Below are 23,919 nucleotides of genomic sequence, written 5' to 3' on the forward strand. Positions count from 1 at the left end.
TCTGGAACTCAGATTAGTCCAACCAACTAATTGCTAATGATTCCAGCCCAAAGCATGATGACTCCATCTCCTCATTGGCGATGAACTTTCTATGGGGTTGGAGTTCTGTTTGATTTCCAAACTTTGGCCCATCCATCCAGACCGTCAAGAGTAGTACGGGTTTCATCTAAATAGGAGAAATTGGAAATCCATTTTCATGTAATTTTGTGCCCAAGCCTTTCGTTTTTCCCTATATTGTTTGCTCAATGGAGGCCTTGGAATAGTTTTGATGTTCCTTGCCATCTCCTTCAACACATTACATCGGGCCTGTCTTGATCTTGGAGTGATTCCAGCTCTTGCAAAAATGGAAGCACTGCTGCTGTTTTGGTTTTGGTTGACTTCTCTACAAATTTTCCAAATATCACGATGTGGAAGGTTTCTCCTGGTGCCCTTATCCTTTCTGGATTTGTTGTTGGAGTTATTCACGAATGAAGCCAAAGTCTTGGATCCCTTTCCAGCTCGATAGCTAAATCTATGATGAACAGTCCTTCTGTGAGTCCAACAACAATCCTTTCCTTTTCGATAACTGTTAATCGCCCCTTTTTTGGCATTTTAAAAGACCTACAATAAAGCAATGGACAGTATAAATAATAAAATAATAATTAATAAATAAAATGTCATAACTTTGTGAATATCGCATGAATTTGAAATAAATTTTGGGAAATAACTAACCTTGAAACAGTCATTCGATAATACAATTTTCACTTTTTGTGACATATATTTAGTGAAATATTGATATTTTACTAATCTGCAATAAAGCGATTGACACAGTTTACATCAAATGGATTAAGTCAGTTTCATTAAAATGACAATTCTTTGACAGTGGCACAGAAGAATAAGTAATGTTATTTAAATTAGGAACACAAATGAATCATTATTTTTTACTTTTATTAATGAACCAAAATTACTTTTTATATGAGGAAGACAAATTCTTGAAAAGTATGTTTTATTTTCTATTTAATAAAACATGTTTTTTATCACCAGATTCTATCAGCACTTGGATGTGTTGCAGAGCAATCACTTCCCTCTCTATTGCGAACGTTCTTCAAATGGTATGGGAGACAGTTCATCTCAGATGATGGCATCACTTTTGACAAAGGGCGTGCTTCCAAAAATAAAGGGTAAATATTTTACTTTTGGATTTTTATTCCACACAATAAATTTTAATATTAGTTTGCATTGTTTTTCTTCATTTCTATTTAACTATCTAAATGAAAACATGAGTAATAATAAACTCTCATCTCCACCAAATAATTATTCCTAAAGTCAGTTGATATTTTCAATTCTTTTACAAAAGACCAAAGATTAAAATATTACTATGAAATAACCTTTCAACAAGTTGGAACTTACAGATTTATAAATTTTTTTATTTCAATTTTAATTTGTTACAAATGAAAAATTGGTGTCTTTGAGTCTATGGAGTATTTTATGCCTATGCTTACTATTTCCATAAGTTTAACAGGTTAAAAAGTTTGTTTCTATAATCTTCAAAGTATTAATAACCATTCAAAAGTAATTTTAACGTCTTTAAACTGCCAATTACGGAATCTAATGTAATAAAAAAAGACTTTAAAATAGTTTAAATCATAAAAAACGAAAGCAAATACATCGGAAAGTGACTGATATTGTATTTGGTTACAGGGACAGTGATAAATTCACTTTTAAAATTAAAGGAAACTGAAATAGAACTTAACGGTTAAATAGCTTTAATTTCTTTGTTTTTCCTTAACCAACCAGTTAACTATGAAATGTCTTACTTTGTATTTTAGTTTCAACATCCACCGGCAAATTATTAAAAAAATATTTGTGTATTTTATTATTTTAAATATAAAAAGAAAGTAAAACACTTAAGCAGAATGATTTGACATTTTTTTAAAAATTATTTCCAGTTTTATTTATTTATCTTTGTTTTATTTATGTTAAGAGTGTAGAAAAATAAAATGTATAAATCTATTTAAAAATAAATAAAATGAAAAAAATGACGATCCATAAATTGCTGACTTTAAAAAAAAAAAAAAAATTATGGCTTTGTTTTTATTTATTTATGCATGTGTAGAATTTGTTAAATCAGAACTCGTAAACTGGATAGACAGTCTTAATGCCCAAGCAAGACCATTTGAGTTGTATAATATAATAGAGTAATGATTTAGAATTTTTGGTAGAATTTCACTGAAATTAATCTAATTAGTGTCAAAAAATGACTTTTAGTTAACATTAAACTATAGTTAACAATAATGAGGGAAATGTTAAGTATTGATAATGGGCGAATCGTAATAAAAATATCTATATCATTCTCTTGAATTAAGTAAATGAGGTAATTTTGGTTATATTGTTCTTCCTTGACACAATATAATTATACCTTGGGCCACCTGATTTCTGGTTGCAAAGTCCTACTTGGAGACGGTTATTATACAGATCGCCATAACGGAGTTTGCAAATACCTTCACTGGAAGATATGTAAGAAACTCAACATTCAGTGTAGTAAAAACTCCTGGGAACATATACCCGAACGAACAGTTGGGAATGACAACTACACTATTCACTATGACTACATAATCCCTACTGCTACATATCTTGAAAACGCAGCTGTTAAACCAGATATAGTGATTTGGGACAGAGCAAATAAAAAAGCGACCGTAATAGAGGTCAGTGTACCCAATGATACAGGGCTTAACAGAGTTGAGAGGGAAAAGATAACAAAGTATCAAGGACTTATGTATGATATGAAACGAAACGAAATTGGAAATTAAAAGACGTTTCAATTATACCAGTCATCATAGGAGCAACTGGGCTTATGAAAAAGAACTTTAAAAAGTACATAGCAAGCATACCCGGTGAACCAAGTGCAAGTGAAATACAAACGATTGCACTGAAAGGGACGGAGAATCCTGAAAAGATCTCTTGGTTGGACTCACTAAAATAGGGGTAAATGTCAGACATCTGGTTGGATGTCCCATCCCCTAGAAGAAAAAGTTTAAGAAAAATGAAAAAAAAAAAAGAGAGACAATTATTAAAAAATGAATGAAAACAAATTCCAAGCTGGAACATTTAAATTCTAATGCTCAATTGGTATTAGTTTCTTGGATTTTGAGCAAAATGTAAAAGAAACATTATCGTTCAATATTCACACCTACATTTGCATTTATTCATTGTGGACCATTATGGTTTTATATTACTGAAGTTTTGAGATGAGGATTGGTTAATCATATTATTTAGATTCATTGGACTATTGTTCTCATCTTGAGTGTCATTTTCACAATGATTTGGTCAATGTAATCTTCGACCTTCTTTCAGATGTATCCTGTCGAACTCTGAAAATTTGGACGGAATTTTGAATGGAACCCTTTATTTACTTCACAGAGATAGCATTCTCTCATTCCATCAGCCATGACTGGATAAAGGTCCTAAGTAATTCGCAATTGGATTTTTCGGTTACCCACACTGTCTTCAACCTTCCGGAGAATATCGCTTTTACAATTGATTTTTCCAAATACTCCAACCACTGTGCCACGGGTTCTTGCAGACAGTTCTAGTACGAATTTTGGAGCCTTAAACCTTTTTTATTTCTAGTTGTAAATATCACTATTTATTGCTAATTATTATTTCTAGTTGTAAATATCACTATTTATTGCTAATTATTATTTCTAGTTGTAAATATCACTATTTATTGCTAATTATTATTTCTAGTTGTAAATATCACTATTTATTGCTAATTATTATTTCTAGTTGTAAATATCACTATTTATTGCTAATTATTATTCCGCATATTACTATATATATATATATATATATATATATATATTTTATATATTATTGGTAGTATTATTTAAACAAAACCAAAATGTGTCAACCAAAGAGTGCTCAATGTTAAGACAGAGCAATATAAATATGTCGGATGTGATAACTAATGGCTACACATATGCAAACATGTTTCAGTGACCACCCTGCCGGGGAAAATCACCTCATCAGGCCAAGAATATCCACAAGAGTTATTATTATTATCATTATTATTATTCTTATTCTTCTTCCTATTATTGCCATTGTTATTATTATTATTATTACTACTACTATTATTACTATGATTATTATCATTATCACTATTATTATTATTATTATTATTACTATTATTATTATCATTGTTATTATCACTATTATTATTGTTATTATCACTAATGTATATATATATATATATATATATATATATATATATATATATATATATATGTACATATATATATCTTGTGAATATTCTTGGCCTGATGAGGTGATTTTCCCTGGCAGGGTGGTCACTGAAACATGTTTGCATATGTGTAGCCATTAGTTATCACATCGAACATATTTTTATATATATATATATATATATATTAATACACACATCTCCGGTCTCAATAAAGATTTGGGACCGCTAAATGAGTACTCTTTTCATAAAAAATAGAAACCTACCAAAGACATTTCCCCACAGGGCACAGGGCAGAGTGAGTATTCACGGTGGAAGAATGGCTTAGCATCCCCCACTAGAAGGTAGTTATTATTTACGTAAGGTCTTCTACTTCATTTTATTTTATTTTTTCAGATTCCACACATTTTAATTTCCGACATATATTTAAGTCGATTTTCTGAGCATGCATACGTGCGCACACAAATGCACAAGTGTAGACACAAGTGCGCCTCCTATTCCCCCTCACAAAACCTATATACTATAGTACCCCTCTAATAAGATATACAGGATTGAGTTTATTATTATTATTATTATTATTACTATAATAGTTATTAATATCTTTATTATTATCATTATTATTAGTACTGTTGTTATTATCATTACTACTATCATTACTATGATTATTATCATTATTGTTATCACTATTATTATTATCATTATTCCTATTATTGCCATTGTTATTATTATTATTACTACTACTATCATTACTATGATTATTATCACTATCATTATCACTATTATTATTATTATTCCTATTATCGCTATTATTATTATCATCGTTATTATGACTATTATTATTATCACTATTATTATTGTTATTATCACTAATGTATATATATATATGTACATATATATATGTATGTATGTATTATTATTACTATTATTGCGATTGTTGTTGTTGTTACTATTATTCAACTCCTTGTTTAAGCATTGCAATACATCTTTCAGTTTAATTTCCAACATTAAACGTTATTAACCTCTGATTTCTCTAACTGGCATATCGAGCTTCCAGTTTTTGTGATGGCTTCTAATTTAAAAAACAATGCTTTCACCCTATACTTGGCACTTACTTTATGTATGTATGTATGTATGCATGTATGCATGGGTGTGGGAGAAAAAAGAAAAAGAGCAATCCGAATATTTAATAAATTTTAATATGTTTGAACAATAGTAGAAAAAATTAAATAAATGATCAGAAGAATATTCTCCGTTTATTTAGTTATTACACTTCATTCTGTTTATTTTTTCCAACATTATATGTTTGTATATATCAATTAACGAAATCTACAGTAGCGTTTTTAAAAAAATAAATAAACATGTGTGTGTGTGTGTGTGTGTGTGAGTGTGTGCATACGTGCAGACAATCCAGACAACCTAGACCCAAAATAAATCTATAAGTCCAAGTTCTTGGAAAAGACATTCTACTTCGCACCCACTTAGCTTATCACCTAAATCTGCTCATCAATCTCCAGCTGTATATGTAAACATGTCCATAAACGTGGGTGCGCGTATCCTGTGTATCTATGGATACGTGAAGAAGCATATATGGTAGTGCGCAAGTGTATATACATGTATGTTCCCATATGCGAGTATGTTCGTGCAATGCGTGGGTGTCCAATTCAAAGTTTTATGAAAGCCTTAGTTTTGAACAGAGGCCACACAAGTTGCTGACCATTCCAAGTCGAAAATGCTGGAAGGGTCATATTCAAATAGATCTTTACCTTAATGGCTCTACCCGTGCCCCTCCTCCCGCTGCTAACTCTGCTCACTCACTCATGTTTTCCATCATTCACACTGAGGAAGATCGAAGGATCGGTCGAAAATTATGTGCTTTTGAAGCGAACATTCTTGTTTTTTTTTTCAATAGACTTTTTGTATTCCTACACGTCAACACACAGGAAATAAATACAGGAGAGATATAAACATTTATATTTTTTTGTATTGATTTTTTTATTCATACATATTTATATATATATATATATATATATATATATATATATATATATATATTTGTAGTCATCGACATACAGTCCTGTTTCGTTGTATCACAACTCATCAGTGCCGCTAGACTAGCATCTCTCCCAAGCCAAGGATTGAACCTAGAACCATCGTGTTGACAGTTGGCAGTTCTCCCACTCGACCATAGAATTGACGCCCGTAAATAACTCGTCGGAATCTCTATTTAAATAGACACCCGTCACCACTTTTATAGTGCTCAAATCGCCTGTTTTTAAACAAACCAACAACGAGCTCCGCATTTTCAGCCAATTAAGTAGCGGGTGAGATTATTTACAACAGTGCTCTACCCAAAGAGGGGGGCTTAAAATATATTTGTAGTCATTGACATACAGTCTAGTTTCATTGTATCACAACTCTTCAGTGCGCGCTAGACTAGCATCTCTCCCAAGCCAAGGATTGAACCTAGAACCGTCATGTTGACAGTCAGCAGTTCTCCCACTCGACCATAGAATTGATGCCCATAAATAACTCGTCGGAATCTCTATTTAAATAGATACCCGCCACCACTTTTATAGTACTCAAATCGCCTGTTCGTAAACAAACCGACAACAAGCTTCGCATTTTCAGTCAATTAAGTAGCGGGTGAGATTATTTACAACAATGCTCTACCCAAAGAGGGGGGCTTAAAATATATTTGTATATATATACTAGCAAAAGTACCCGTCGTTGACTGGGTTCAAAAACAACCTACAGAAAATGGACTCTGATTTATGAAAGTTTGATAGGTTATGAAAAGGAAGGGTTGTAAAGAGATATCTTCGAATTTGGGGGTATCAAAACCAAAGCAAAATATGATGAAAGTAAAAATAAAATAGATAAACCCCATAATTGATTATACCATACCTGTTCACACTGAAACACTTATCACAATATTCTGTGGATCTATATTAAAAAACCTTCTTAAACTTTGTGACATATTTCCATTCTATGGAGGTCAGGCGCGAACGAACACCCCATAATTTTATTATACCATATTTCTTCAAACTGAAACATAATTATCAAAGTATACTTGCACAGATAGATATGAAAAGTCTTTATTAAAGTTTGTGCCTATTTCCATTCTATGGAGGCCAGGCGTGAACGCAGACCCCACAATTTTATAATACCATCCCTATTTAAGTTAAAACATAATTATCAAAATATTATTATGTACATCTATATATAAAACCCTTGTAAACGTTTTTGTTTTAATTTTAAAATTTTTTATTTCCATACTTTGTGGACCAGGCGCATATACAGACCCCACAATTTTAATGAATCATCATTATGTCAGATCAAACATACCCATTCCTGTGTCTCGATACATCTTCTATCATTATGTGATCAGTTTTCTATAATAGTCAACCATATAGGAGCCTATTAGTGACCAGACACATACACAGACGTTCAGCTTTATATTATATATATATATATATATATATATATATATATATATATTAAATTGTAATTCAATGAATTTCAAAAACCTCTCATTGAAATGAAATGAAGTGGTTGAGTTTCATATCAAAGAATTTTTATTATTCTAAGCAAGACAAAGAATGTTTTAAAAAATTAATCTCCTTAACCTATAGGGTTTCGATGTCTACCATCTCATCAGAGGAGAGAAAATATTAGCAAATAGTTATAAAGGTATGCACCCTATTTGCTAAAGTCAGTGAGACATGGAAAGTCAAAGTGAAATAATACATTTATAGAAGTCCTCTAGCAGGAGGATTTGTAGAAAAAGGATATGAATGTTTTTGTTGATCCAACTTGCTTGGTAAAATCCATATTATACGTTCTTTACATCTGTTTGGTAATAATTTCCAAGCTATATACTGGGTAATCCGCATAGCTGTGTATATATCCGAATCGGGCAAGTGCTTGTTTAAATTTGTTTTGGGTTCAGCGATAATAAATTCAAAGTCTGGTGGAAACCTTTTCATTAGAGGTTTATATTATTTTTAGTGGGGGAAGTGTTAGGGAGAGCAGGTAGTGGTAAGTGGTAGGAAGTGGGGTGAGACATATGTGCATATTCATCCTAATATACACATGAACACACATATATACAAACACACAAGCATTTATTAATTATTGTCAATGCTTATTCTCAATTTTAATAAAATAAATATCATTTCCAAAACGATCGTATACTCAATTTGATTTTTTTTTCCTTTTGAAACTGATTCATAATTTACAATTATCAATCTTTATACGCCATATATATATATATATATATATATATGGCGTATAAACTGATTCATAATTTACAATTATCAATCTTTATACGCCATATATATATATATATATATATATATATATATATATATATATGGCGTATAAAGATTGATAATTGTAACTTATGAATCAGTTTCAAAAGGAAAAAAAAATCAAATTGAGTATACGATCGTTTTGGAAATTATATTTATTTTATTAAAATTGAGAATAAGCATTGACAATAATTAATAAATGCTTGTGTTTTCGAATATAATCTCATCAGTACAAAAAGGGGGAGGGAGAAGTTTAAGACACCAAAATAAACTAGCTTTTTTGTAGTAAGTAAGGTGGATAGTCCTTATTGAGTTTTAATAGAAAATTTGTTCTAAAAAACGTCAGTGCATATGTTGTATTTTTGCCCACAGAGTGTTGAAATGATTATTTATAGTTTATTTTAAATTTAAAACGCTGGGTTAACTCAGCATTTTGAATTTAAAATAAACTGTAAATAATCATTTCAACAATTAAATACACTGTAAATAAGTATTTCAACAATTAAATACACTGTAAATAATTATTTCAATCATTAAATAAAGTGTAAATAATTATTTCAATCATTAAACAAAGTGTAAATAATTATTTCAATCATTAAACAAAGTGTAAATAATTATTTCAACCATTAAATAAAGTGTAAATAATTATTTCAATCATTAAATAAAGTGTAAATAATTATTTCAATCATTAAACAAAGTGTAAATAATTATTTCAACAATTAAATAAAGTGTAAATAATTATTTCAACCATTAAATAAAGTGTAAATAATTATTTCAATCATTAAATAAAGTGTAAATAATTATTTCAATCATTAAATAAAGTGTAAATAATTATTTCAATCATTAAATAAAGTGTAAATAATTATTTCAATCATTAAATAAAGTGTAAACAATTATTTCAATCATTAAATAAAGTGTAAACAATTATTTTAATTATTAAATAAACTGTAAATAATTATTTCAACCATTAAATAAAGTGTAAATAATTATTTTAATCATTAAATAAAGTGTAAATAATTATTTCAACCATTAAATAAAGTGTAAATAATTATTTCAATCATTAAATAAAGTGTAAATAATTATTTCAACCATTAAATAAAGTGTAAATAATTATTTCAACCATTAAATAAAGTGTAAATAATTATTTCAATCATTAAATAAAGTGTAAATAATTATTTCAACCATTAAATAAAGTGTAAATAATTATTTCAATCATTAAATAAAGTGTAAATAATTATTTCAATCATTAAATAAAGTGTAAATAATTATTTCAATCATTAAATAAAGTGTAAATAATTATTTCAATCATTAAATAAAGTGTAAATAATTATTTCAATCATTAAATAAAGTGTAAATAATCATTTCAATCATTAAATAAAGTGTAAATAACCATTTACATCATTAAATAAAGTGTAAATAATTATTTCCATCATTAAATAAAGTGTAAATAATAATTTCAACCATTAAATAAACTGTAAATAATTATTTTAACCATTAAATAAAGTGTAAATAATTATTTCAATCATAAAATAAACTGTAAATAATCATTTCAATCTTTTTTTTTTTTACACAGTGATCACCACTTATCAAGGCCCGGAAGCCACTCAGGGATAAGGGTTATTGCAAGTACATTACGTTAGTGAGGAAATTTGATGAAGTGTTTAATTAGGGGGGCGGTTCATTAGGAATTTGTTAACATTAGACTTGAAGACATCCAAGTTGTAGTCCGGAGGGAAGCAGGCAGACGGAACAGAGTTCCACAGGCGTGCAGTTCTAAGAAAGAAGCTTTGTTCATGAAATCCGCGTTGTGTAAATAATCATTTCAATCATTAAATAAAGTGTAAATAATCATTTCAATCATTAAATAAAGTGTAAATAATCATTTCAATCATTAAATAAAGTGTAAATAATCATTTCAATCATTAAATAAAGTGTAAATAATTATTTCAATCATTAAATAAAGTGTAAATAATTATTTCAATCATTAAATAAAGTGTAAATAATTATTTCAACCATTAAATAAACTGTAAATAATCATTTCAATCATTAAATAAAGTGTAAATAACCATTTCAATCATTAAATGAAGTGTAAATAATTATTTCAATCATTAAATAAAGTGTAAATAATTATTTCAATCATTAAATAAAGTGTAAACAATTATTTCAATCATTAAATAAAGTGTAAACAATTATTTTAATTATTAAATAAACTGTAAATAATTATTTCAACCATTAAATAAAGTGTAAATAATTATTTCAATCATTAAATAAAGTGTAAATAATTATTTCAACCATTAAATAAAGTGTAAATAATTATTTCAATCATTAAATAAAGTGTAAATAATTATTTCAATCATTAAATAAAGTGTAAATAATTATTTCAACCATTAAATAAAGTGTAAATAATTATTTCAATCATTAAATAAAGTGTAAATAATTATTTCAACCATTAAATAAAGTGTAAATAATTATTTCAATCATTAAATAAAGTGTAAATAATTATTTCAATCATTAAATAAAGTGTAAATAATTATTTCAACCATTAAATAAAGTGTAAATAATTATTTCAATCATTAAATAAAGTGTAAATAATTATTTCAATCATTAAATAAAGTGTAAATAATTATTTCAACCATTAAATAAACTGTAAATAACCATTTACATCATTAAATAAAGTGTAAATAATTATTTCAATCATTAAATAAAGTGTAAATAATTATTTCAATCATTAAATAAAGTGTAAATAATTATTTCAATCATTAAATAAAGTGTAAATAATTATTTCAATCATTAAATAAAGTGTAAACAATTATTTTAATTATTAAATAAACTGTAAATAATTATTTCAACCATTAAATAAAGTGTAAATAATTATTTCAATCATTAAATAAAGTGTAAATAATTATTTCAACCATTAAATAAAGTGTAAATAATTATTTCAATCATTAAATAAAGTGTAAATATATATTTCAATCATTAAATAAAGTGTAAATAATTATTTCAACCATTAAATAAAGTGTAAATAATTATTTCAATCATTAAATAAAGTGTAAATAATTATTTCAATCATTAAATAAAGTGTAAATAATTATTTCAATCATAAAATAAACTGTAAATAATCATTTCAATCTTTTTTTTTTTTACACAGTGATCACCACTTATCAAGGCCCGAAAGCCACTCAGGGATAAGGGTTATTGCAAGTACATTACGTTAGTGAGGAAATTTGATGAAGTGTTTAATTAGGGGGGCGGTTCATTAGGAATTTGTTAACATTAGACTTGAAGACATCCAAGTTGTAGTCCGGAGGGAAGCAGGCAGACGGAACAGAGTTCCACAGGCGTGCAGTTCTAAGAAAGAAGCTTTGTTCATGAAATCCGCGTTGTGTAAATAATCATTTCAATCATTAAATAAAGTGTAAATAATCATTTCAATCATTAAATAAAGTGTAAATAATCATTTCAATCATTAAATAAAGTGTAAATAATCATTTCAATCATTAAATAAAGTGTAAATAATTATTTCAATCATTAAATAAAGTGTAAATAATTATTTCAATCATTAAATAAAGTGTAAATAATTATTTCAACCATTAAATAAACTGTAAATAATCATTTCAATCATTAAATAAAGTGTAAATAACCATTTCAATCATTAAATAAAGTGTAAATAATTATTTCAATCATTAAATAAAGTGTAAATAATTATTTCAATCATTAAATAAAGTGTAAACAATTATTTCAATCATTAAATAAAGTGTAAACAATTATTTTAATTATTAAATAAACTGTAAATAATTATTTCAACCATTAAATAAAGTGTAAATAATTATTTCAATCATTAAATAAAGTGTAAATAATTATTTCAACCATTAAATAAAGTGTAAATAATTATTTCAATCATTAAATAAAGTGTAAATAATTATTTCAATCATTAAATAAAGTGTAAATAATTATTTCAACCATTAAATAAAGTGTAAATAATTATTTCAATCATTAAATAAAGTGTAAATAATTATTTCAACCATTAAATAAAGTGTAAATAATTATTTCAATCATTAAATAAAGTGTAAATAATTATTTCAATCATTAAATAAAGTGTAAATAATTATTTCAACCATTAAATAAAGTGTAAATAATTATTTCAATCATTAAATAAAGTGTAAATAATTATTTCAATCATTAAATAAAGTGTAAATAATTATTTCAACCATTAAATAAACTGTAAATAATCATTTCAATCATTAAATAAAGTGTAAATAACCATTTACATCATTAAATAAAGTGTAAATAATTATTTCAATCATTAAATAAAGTGTAAATAATTATTTCAATCATTAAATAAAGTGTAAATAATTATTTCAATCATTAAATAAAGTGTAAATAATTATTTCAATCATTAAATAAAGTGTAAACAATTATTTTAATTATTAAATAAAGTGTAAATAATTATTTCAACCATTAAATAAAGTGTAAATAATTATTTCAATCATTAAATAAAGTGTAAATAATTATTTCAATCATTAAATAAAGTGTAAATAATTATTTCAATCATAAAATAAACTGTAAATAATCATTTCAATCTTTTTTTTTTACACAGTGATCACCACTTATCAAGGCCCGGAAGCCACTCAGGGATAAGGGTTATTGCAAGTACATTACGTTAGTGAGGAAATTTGATGAAGTGTTTAATTAGGGGGGCGGTTCATTAGGAATTTGTTAACATTAGACTTGAAGACATCCAAGTTGTAGTCCGGAGGGAAGCAGGCAGACGGAACAGAGTTCCACAGGCGTGCAGTTCTAAGAAAGAAGCTTTGTTCATGAAATCCGCGTTGTGTAAATAATCATTTCAATCATTAAATAAAGTGTAAATAATCATTTCAATCATTAAATAAAGTGTAAATAATCATTTCAATCATTAAATAAAGTGTAAATAATCATTTCAATCATTAAATAAAGTGTAAATAATTATTTCAATCATTAAATAAAGTGTAAATAATTATTTCAATCATTAAATAAAGTGTAAATAATTATTTCAACCATTAAATAAACTGTAAATAATCATTTCAATCATTAAATAAAGTGTAAATAACCATTTCAATCATTAAATAAAGTGTAAATAATTATTTCAATCATTAAATAAAGTGTAAATAATTATTTCAATCATTAAATAAAGTGTAAATAATTATTTCAATCATTAAATAAAGTGTAAATAATTATTTCAATCATTAAATAAAGTGTAAACAATTTTTTCAATCATTAAATAAAGTGTAAACAATTATTTTAATTATTAAATAAACTGTAAATAATTATTTCAACCATTAAATAAAGTGTAAATAATTATTTCAATCATTAAATAAAGTGTAAATAATTATTTCAACCATTAAATAAAGTGTAAATAATTATTTCAATCATTAAATAAAGTGTAAATAATTATTTCAATCATTAAATAAAGTGTAAATAATTATTTCAACAATTAAATAAAGTGTAAATAATTATTTCAATCATTAAATAAAGTGTAAATAATTATTTCAACCATTAAATAAAGTGTAAATAATTATTTCAATCATTAAATAAAGTGTAAATAATTATTTCAATCATTAAATAAAGTGTAAATAATTATTTCAACCATTAAATAAAGTGTAAATAATTATTTCAATCATTAAATAAAGTGTAAATAATTATTTCAATCATTAAATAAAGTGTAAATAATTATTTCAATCATTAAATAAAGTGTAAATAATTATTTCAACCATTAAATAAACTGTAAATAATCATTTCAATCATTAAATAAAGTGTAAATAACCATTTCAATCATTAAATAAAGTGTAAATAATTATTTCAATCATTAAATAAAGTGTAAATAATTATTTCAATCATTAAATAAAGTGTAAATAATTATTTCAATCATTAAATAAAGTGTAAATAATTATTTCAATCATTAAATAAAGTGTAAACAATTATTTCAATCATTAAATAAAGTGTAAACAATTATTTTAATTATTAAATAAAGTGTAAATAATTATTTCAACCATTAAATAAAGTGTAAATAATTATTTCAATCATTAAATAAAGTGTAAATAATTATTTCAACCATTAAATAAAGTGTAAATAATTATTTCAATCATTAAATAAAGTGTAAATAATTAATTCAATCATTAAATAAAGTGTAAATAATTATTTCAACCATTAAATAAAGTGTAAATAATTATTTTAATCATTAAATAAAGTGTAAATAATTATTTCAATCATTAAATAAAGTGTAAATAATTATTTCAATCATTAAATAAAGTGTAAATAATTATTTCAATCATTAAATAAAGTGTAAATTATTATTTCAATCATTAAATAAAGTGTAAATTATTATTTCAATCATTAAATAAAGTGTAAATAATTATTTCAATCATTAAATAAAGTGTAAATAATTATTTCAATCATTAAATAAACTGTAAATAATTATTTCAACCATTAAATAAAGTGTAAATAATTATTTCAATCATTAAATAAAGTGTAAATAATTATTTCAACCATTAAATAAAGTGTAAATAATTATTTCAATCATTAAATAAACTGTAAATAATTATTTCAACCATTAAATAAAGTGTAAATAATTATTTCAATCATTAAATAAACTGTAAATAATTATTTCAACCGAATAAGAAATATTCACCTTACGTACTTGCATTTTCTCAATTTTAATAAAATGAATATCATTTCCAAAACGATTGTACACTCAATTTGATTTTGTTTATTTTTCCTTTTGATAATTAAAATTATCAATCTTTATACTCAATATTAATATAGCTCTAAGATAAATATACTTATTGAACTTAAAGTGTAAACAATTATTTTAATTATTAAATAAACTGTAAATAATTATTTCAACCATTAAATAAAGTGTAAATAATTATTTCAATCATTAAATAAAGTGTAAATAATTATTTCAACAATTAAATAAAGTGTAAATAATTATTTCAATCATTAAATAAAGTGTAAATAATTATTTCAACCATTAAATAAAGTGTAAATAATTATTTCAATCATTAAATAAAGTGTAAATAATTATTTCAACCATTAAATAAACTGTAAATAATCATTTCAATCATTAAATAAAGTGTAAATAACCATTTCAATCATTAAATAAAGTGTAAATAATTATTTCAATCATTAAATAAAGTGTAAATAATTATTTCAATCATTAAATAAAGTGTAAATAATTATTTCAATCATTAAATAAAGTGTAAATAATTATTTCAATCATTAAATAAAGTGTAAACAATTATTTCAATCATTAAATAAAGTGTAAACAATTATTTTAATTATTAAATAAAGTGTAAATAATTATTTCAACCATTAAATAAAGTGTAAATAATTATTTCAATCATTAAATAAAGTGTAAATAATTATTTCAACCATTAAATAAAGTGTAAATAATTATTTCAATCATTAAATAAAGTGTAAATAATTAATTCAATCATTAAATAAAGTGTAAATAATTATTTCAACCATTAAATAAAGTGTAAATAATTATTTCAATCATTAAATAAAGTGTAAATAATTATTTCAATCATTAAATAAAGTGTAAATAATTATTTCAATCATTAAATAAAGTGTAAATTATTATTTCAACCATTAAATAAAGTGTAAATTATTATTTCAATCATTAAATAAACTGTAAATAATTATTTCAACCATTAAATAAAGTGTAAATAATTATTTCAATCATTAAATAAACTGTAAATAATTATTTCAACCGAATAAGAAATATTCACCTTACGTACTTGCATTTTCTCAATTTTAATAAAATGAATATCATTTCCAAAACGATTGTACACTCAATTTGATTTTGTTTATTTTTCCTTTTGATAATTAAAATTATCAATCTTTATACTCAATATTAATATAGCTCTAAGATAAATATACTTATTGAACTTATATATCCACATTACTATGAGCAGTTTTTTTTAAGTATAAATACATTAAAATAAACTTTGCTCTTTAGACTCTAGGTCTAATTTCCCCCCCCTCTCTCATATATATATATATATATATGCACTAGCTGTACCCTGCCACGCGTTGCTGTGGCTCAAATTGGCGCAATGGAAAAAGTTCCAAAATAAGAAAAAGCATGTTTCTTATAGGTTTAATTTTCCATTTTGCATGGGTACACAGTTTTTGTTGTTCCATTTTCTTAGCTGATGTAGAGAAATTGTCCATGTGAAAAAACAGTCAGTGTGTAACTGTAAGCCACCCAATTGTAAAGATTGTTCCCTGTGCTTTTTTGATGGTTATTGCAAACGACAATAAAATTGGAAAGTGCAATTACACTTTAGTGTAATGATGTATCCGGTGGAATCATAGGAATGCATGGAATGAAGATATATTCATCTGTGAAAGGTCCTGTTAAGATTGTTGTTTCTATGATGTTGTTTGTTAATTTTTTTTTTTACTGCAAGCCATGTGCCTTTGCAAAGCTTGGATTGGTTTATATTTCACAACATGATAATTAGTACGCCAAATTTCAGTTGCAATACATGCGATGGCATCCCTGACAAATATAGCTGTTAGATTATTAACCACTTTATCTGCTTTCACAACAGTCTTGATGGATTTGTATTTGACTACCTCACTAGGAATTTTACATTGAATAATAGCGTAGACGTCTTTGTATTGACCTGCAAGAATAGCTCGTTTATTCAGTCAAGTGGAATTCTTATAATTTGAATATCTGCAAAAACCTTTTAAACTAACTCTTCTTTTGATGTAATAAAATTACAGAAATTACAGAAGTTAAAAGTCAAAGAATTTTGCCCTTAATTCAGATCAGCTGGCACTTTTCTGTACTCAATTTCTCACAAGTGATGCAAAAATTTATGTGCGGATCGAACAGTCTGCACATGGACATGCATATTTTGAGTTAAGTTTAATGTCTTCCCATGGCACAAAAAAAGTAGAGTATTTGAGGCAAGCACTTATTTCATCTGCTGGTGTTGATTGAAGAATAACAGGTAACATGTGTTTGAAATCTCCTACAAGCAATATTACTGCATTCCCAAATGGTCTGACATTGACATGCAAATCTTGCAAGAATCGACCAAGAGCCTCAAGTGATTTTTTTGCGTACCATTGTGCATTCATCCGAAACAATAAGTTTGCATTTCTGCAATATTTTTCCCCATATTGGATGTTTTGGAGATGTCGAACATGAGATTTTTGAAAAATTGAATGTTTCAAAGTAGAATAAATAATTCTTCTACTTGGCAGCAAGGTCGCAGGTATTCCTCATGCAGCAAGGGCTAAGGCTATGTCATTTTGTTACCAAATGGCTTCCAAAATCAATTTAATTAGAAAGGTTTTACCAGTTACTTCTGGTGCTGTTCAAGGTAGCAGTAATTTCCAAATAACTATTCTCACAGTCAGTAAATTAGGTGACTAAATAGGATTTATCCATATTTTAACAATGCCTTATTCACTGTAATTAATTTAGGAGACTAAAATAGGATGAGGGATTAGAGATGGACAGATAGAGAGGAAGATATATAGATAGAAAAGAGAAAGTGAGAGGAAAATAGAGAAAGAGAAGGAGATAGAGAGATAAAGGGATTGATAGATAGACAGAGAGAGGGGAAGAGTTAGAAACAGAGAGGGTGAGACAGAGGAAAGGAGAGAGAGATAGAGGGAGTTAGAGAAAGGGGCTCAAAGAAAGATGGAGAGGGTGATATAGAGAGGGAAAAGGAGAGATGGATAGAGAGATATTAAGAGAGGGGGAGAGAAACAAAAGGTGAACTACACTTCACCGTTTTTTTCCTCGTTCAGTAGAGAAGAAATCTTTCGAGACTGAGTCAATTTTAATTTTTTATTACTATCCAGAGTACCCCTTTTTTTTTTTCAGGAGCTAGATTTTCCACACATTAGAAACCGACCGGGTTATCTGTACTTTCACCTAACAAATTAATAAAAGAAAAATATATTGTAAAATTTGAATTTAGTGTGAAAATACTATTTTAAAAAGTAGCACGATAACATAAGTGCATAAGTGTCACTTTAGGTACTCCTTTGGCGTTGAGTTCCATGGTGACCAGCATAATTATTTAATGGTCGCTCCCTTAGCCCCCCCCCCTCCCTGTAGTCAAGGCTTATGCATGCGCACGTAACATTTTTTTATTTACTACTGACGTTGGCTTAGTAACTAAACGATTTATTGATAATTTCGTAACCCTTAACCCGGAAGATTTAAATTGGTTCATTATTGTTGTAATGAAAAAAAAAAGTTTCATTCAACACAAAACCAAAAACACATATTAATGATAAATGATTCTATTCATTGAAATTTACTAATTTTTAAATAAAAAAAAAGTAAAAAAAAAAGTTAATAAAAAAATAGTTGCTTATGTGCGCATGTAAAAATGTTTGTAAAAGTGAGAAAATATTTTAATCATTTAAAAAAACTTGGTATTTTTTTTTTTTTTTTAGATTAGGTCCACCTTATAATAACCCCCAACCTCCTCATCTTAAGAACAGCTTTTGGAATAAACACCATTTTTGGAAGATGGGGGGGGGTGAAAAAATATTTGCAAAATTTAACTGATATTTGTTGTCAGCATACCCACCCGAAAATACTATTTAAAAAAGAAAAAAAAGGAGGGGTTCAGTGCCCGTTGCAGAGAAGTAGATTTATTTATCAATAAAAGTCGTCATTTAAAAAAGAAAATTGTGGAGGTGGATCTAAATGTAAATATTTACTCAAAAAATTATCCACTCATGTAAATTAAAAATGTCTGTAAAAGTGAGGAATTATCAATACATGGTTTAGTTATTTTTTTTTTTTTAATATTCATGAAAAGGGTTAAGCCAACGTAAGTAAATACATGAATTACAAATGTTTGTAAAAGTGAGAAATTATTAATAAATGTTTAGTAACTTTTTTTCTTTTAATATTCATAAAGAGTAAAACTTTTTTTCCAATATTCATGAAAAGAGTTGAGCCAACGTAAATAAATGAATGTTTGTAAAAGTGACAAATTCAGGTTTAGTTACTTTTTTTATTCATGAAAAGAGTTAAGCCAACCGTAAATAAATAATGTTTATGAAAGTGCGAAAGGCAACGTAAGTAAATAAATGATAAATGTTACGTGCGCATGCGTTAGCCTTGACTAGGGGGGGGGGGGCTAAGGGGCGACCATTAAATAATTCTGCTGGTTGCCATTGAACTCAACACCCAAAGAGAACCCCACTTTATTTTAAATATTTATTTTCCAAAGGACTGTTTGAATAAATCAACAATGAATTATATGATGCCATTTTTTTTCACGCACTTGCTATCCAAATCTAGGGGAGACATCATTATATGGCCGAACGCTTGCTTCCGGAAAGGGAAAGAATAAATTTACCAAAATTAACATTTGTTACTTCCGAAAACATTAAATTAAACTAAAATTATCATTTATTACTTCCAGAAACTTGGTAAACCAATATTACTGGAGAAAATGAATCTTGACAATTCAAAAGAATGTTTAAAATTATTTATTTGTTTGAAAAAAACAAAAAAATTAAGAACTATGAAAAAAAGTAAATAAAGAAAGTGAAAAAGAACATATATCCATAATTGTTTAATTGGAAATGTTTCGATTTAATTAATGAGAACGGGAAAGTTTTTCATGGAACATTTTTTTTTTTTAATTAAAAATAGAAAATTGAAATGATATATTGATAATAGCTTAAACCTGGCTAGTGCCATTTGAAAACCAAAACATTTATTTTTTTTTTTTTGTTTGTTTATTTTTTTGTTTGTGTGTGTATTTTTTTTTTTTCAAACAAATACATAATTTTATACATTTTTTTTAATTAAAGCAACTTTGAAAGGCCAACAACAAATTAATTTAAATGATTGTTTTGTTTTTTTTTAACAGAGAAGTTGGTTGTTTTTTTTATTTTTTTTTACTGGGAATCGAAATATAATTGTAAAAATATTGATTGAAAAGTTTGCGTAAAAAAATATAATTTTAAGAACTATGAAAAAAAGTAAATAAAGAAAGTGAAAAAGAACATATATCCATAATTGTTTAATTGGAAATGTTTCGATTTAATTAATGAGAACGGGAAAGTTTTTCATGGAACATTTTTTTTTTTTAATTAAAATTATTTATTTGTTCAAAAAAAAAAAAAAAACTATTTTATAAAAGTCCGATGTTGCTTTCATTTCAAATTTTTTTAATTTGAAATGAAAGCAACATCGGACTTTTATAAAATAGTTTTTTTTTTTTTTTTGAACAAATAAATAATTTTAAACATTCTTTTGAATTGTCAAGATTTTTTGTCAAATAAATAAATTTCAAGCAATTTTTGCAGGAAATAAAAAATAGCAACTTTGTTAATTTTACGACTCGCCCCAGCATATTATAAACATCCTAACCTCTCCATGTTAAAACGGCTTTCGGAATGAACACCCTCAACCTCCCCATGTTAAGAATGGCTTTCGAGGTTTGTGGAAGGGTGTGTTTAATTTGAAAACCGTTTTTAACATGGGGAGGTTAGAGTGTTTATAATACGCTGAGGCATGTCGTAAAAATGAAACCGTTTAGAAAAAGTTAAAACAAACTTTTTTATATAAACAATGCCGTGAAAGAAACTAAACAATTAAAACGTAATGTTCGATGAGTGAAAAGATAATTTAAGATATTTAAAATTAAAAAATTGGTAAGATACATAAATGAATTTAAATTAAAAAAATATGGGATTTTTTTTTTGTGCTAATGCAGAGAGTGATCTGCACTATTTTTTAAATCGTATTTCCACGTTTAATTAAAGTTTTATATGTTTTTTTATTCAATTGTAAGGTTAAAGTACAGAATATGTACAAAACACCCTCCCTTCCCCATGCTAAGAATGGCTTTTTAAATAATAACGTTATTATTTCAGCATGGATCACTCTCTGCATGAGTACCTTTTTTTTTTACTTGTAATTCGAGAGTAGTTGAAATGGAAGTTACCAGAAATAAAACCAGGCAGTCTCGCAGAAACAACTTACGAAAAATATTTATATTTTAATTAATATTTTTATAATTCGCCATGTTAAATTATTTTAATAATATGCAAACATTTATTGACTTTACAGATAGATTTTCTGAAAATTTTAATTAAATTGGTAATGTAGAAATATGGTTTTATCGATGTTGAACGAATCAAGAATTACATTTTTATATATATAGATGTGTTATAAACAAAACTGAGCATATGGAAAGCAAGAAATTGAAAAACGAATGGGGTTAAGTTCAAATGTTTATTTAAAGTTTAAAACGATCGTGAAAAGAAACTGTTGGCGTGTCAGGATAGTTTTTGCGACGGTGGCTGATGGAACGAAGTTCACAGTATGGCTCACATTAGCTTTGGCAATGACAGTGGCTACTGGTTGTTGATGGAACAAAGTTCACAGTACGGCTCACAATAGTTTGGGCGATGGCGGTGGCTACTGGTTGTTGCAAAGTTCACAGTACGGCTCACATTAGTTTTGGTGGTGGCTACTGGTTGCTGACTGAGTGAAGTTCACAGCGCGGCTCACATTGGCCTAACTGCCATTTGTTGAGGAGGTTGACGCTTTTATATTTACGACGAGGATGTAGTTGTGGGCAACAAGAGTTTTAATCATAGGCTTGAGTTTTGCTTTTTAAATGTGTTTGTTTTTTATGCTTTAATGTGTTGTAGAGAATCATCTGTTTGGTGTATGTATGCATGTGTTATATCGATTTAAAGCTAATAAAATTGTGAATGTAATCTAGTTGGTGTTGTATTGTTGCAGTGTTTCGTAAAATAGATATTCATGTTTATATGCTGCAGGAGTTGCGTTTACTGCGATGTTTGTATTTTGTATTATGGTTTTTCTTTTGATGTGCGGCCTTCTCTGGCGGTGTTTTTTGTTGAAGTGATGTGCGAGCTATTCTATTAATGTGTGTACATGAAAAAATGGGATTTGAAGTTGTTGTGTGTGTTCATTTGCATTGTATCAACAAACGGCTTTGTCATTATTGTCGCGGCTCCTGCTCGTTTCTGGTTTATTCATGTAAATATGGAGGCATATGCGATATAACAATGCCCCCCCACCAGATTTCGATCATATTTACATGATAAAGTCTCTGAACCGCGCGGGGAGTTGTCCCCTCGTTGTCCTTGTTGGAATTTGCCTGGGTTGATCCGTTTGTGAGGTTGGCGCCAAATTCTACTCAATGTTGTATGTGGTACTGTGTGGAGGGTGGGTGGTGTCCACTGATATTGCAACATGGGGGTGGAAAAGTTTTGATAGAAATACCGAATATGTGCACGGTGTATCCAGGCTGTGGTGCCATTCTCGTCTTGCACTTGATACATCATGTTGTTTGTTTTGGTAATCGTAAAGTTTCCATTGTAGGTGGGATGATTGGGCTGTGGTTGATTGCGGCCGGTGAAGTAGTACCTTGTCCCCCTACTTCGAGCAAGTTCTTGTAAGAGGGCTAGTTTTTGTTGCTCTCGATTTTGTGGTCGGCTTCATCATTAGCCAGGGCGACATGTTGGTGAACCTGTCTTAGTAGTGCATTAACTTGCATGCTGTATGCTCCTGGATCATCACTCCTGATTTCCTTTGTGTGTTGTCGGGAGGCCGATGTTGGGGTGGTGGCCTGAGATTGTGTAATGTGGGGAGACACCTGTGGCTTTTTTGGTTGTGGTGTTCATGGACGAAACGATGGCTTGAAGGATGTCCGTCCATTCAGTTTCTGTCCTCACATAACATGTAGAGGGTGTTCTTCATTGTTCGGTGCTGTTTTTTTATGTTCCCTGAGCTTTGTGGGTGCCATGGGCAGTGGAGCTCCTGATTGATGGAAATCTGCTTGCAGAATTGTCGGTAGATTTCTCCCATGAAGTGTGTGCCACGGTCAGAGGAAACTATGCATGGTATCTGTCTGTGTCGCAGGAAGAATAGGTATAATCTATGGGCAACATCGATAGCGTGGTCTCTTGCGCATGGTATGGCTGTGAAATATCGGCTGAAGCTGTCCAATATTGTGAGTATATAGCGCTTTCCCCTTGAGTTGGGCATTGTGACAAAGTCTATGAAGACAAGGTCAAATGGTCTTTTACCGCATTTGCAGTGGCCCATGAGCCAGCGAGTGCATCTGCCATAGTTTCCCTTGCATTTTGCACATGTCATGCAAAAGTTTGCATAGGCTTGAATGTCACTATTTTTGGACTCCCATTAATAACTGGAAAGGAGTTCCTGCATCCGAGTTATTCCCGAGTGGTTGTTGGCATCGTGTGCTTGGTAGAGATACCTGGCTTGAAGTTTGTACGGTCTGAACAGCCTTGGAGAATGTTTTTGGTCCCTTATTAAGACGGCGGTTCCTGGTTTGAGGAAGAATTGATGAAATT

At 27.6% G+C, this 23,919-nt stretch overlaps 1 protein-coding gene across 2 annotated transcripts in view; it reads left to right on the top strand.

The window, feature by feature from the left end:
* LOC145284737 (protein furry-like) overlaps window positions 1-23,919 on the top strand; it is an 881,988-nt gene that overhangs the window by 111,330 nt on the left and 746,739 nt on the right. For both annotated transcript variants that reach the window (XM_080133679.1, XM_080133680.1), the window contains exon 4: window positions 1,024-1,160. In XM_080133679.1, the coding sequence (XP_079989805.1) occupies window positions 1,024-1,160 (137 nt within the window). The remainder of the gene's footprint in view (window positions 1-1,023; window positions 1,161-23,919) is intronic.

This window comes from Euprymna scolopes, chromosome 9 (genome assembly GCF_053919585.1).
Source record: "Euprymna scolopes isolate OS-2025 chromosome 9, ASM5391958v1, whole genome shotgun sequence".
Lineage (NCBI taxonomy): Eukaryota > Metazoa > Mollusca > Cephalopoda > Sepiida > Sepiolidae > Euprymna > Euprymna scolopes.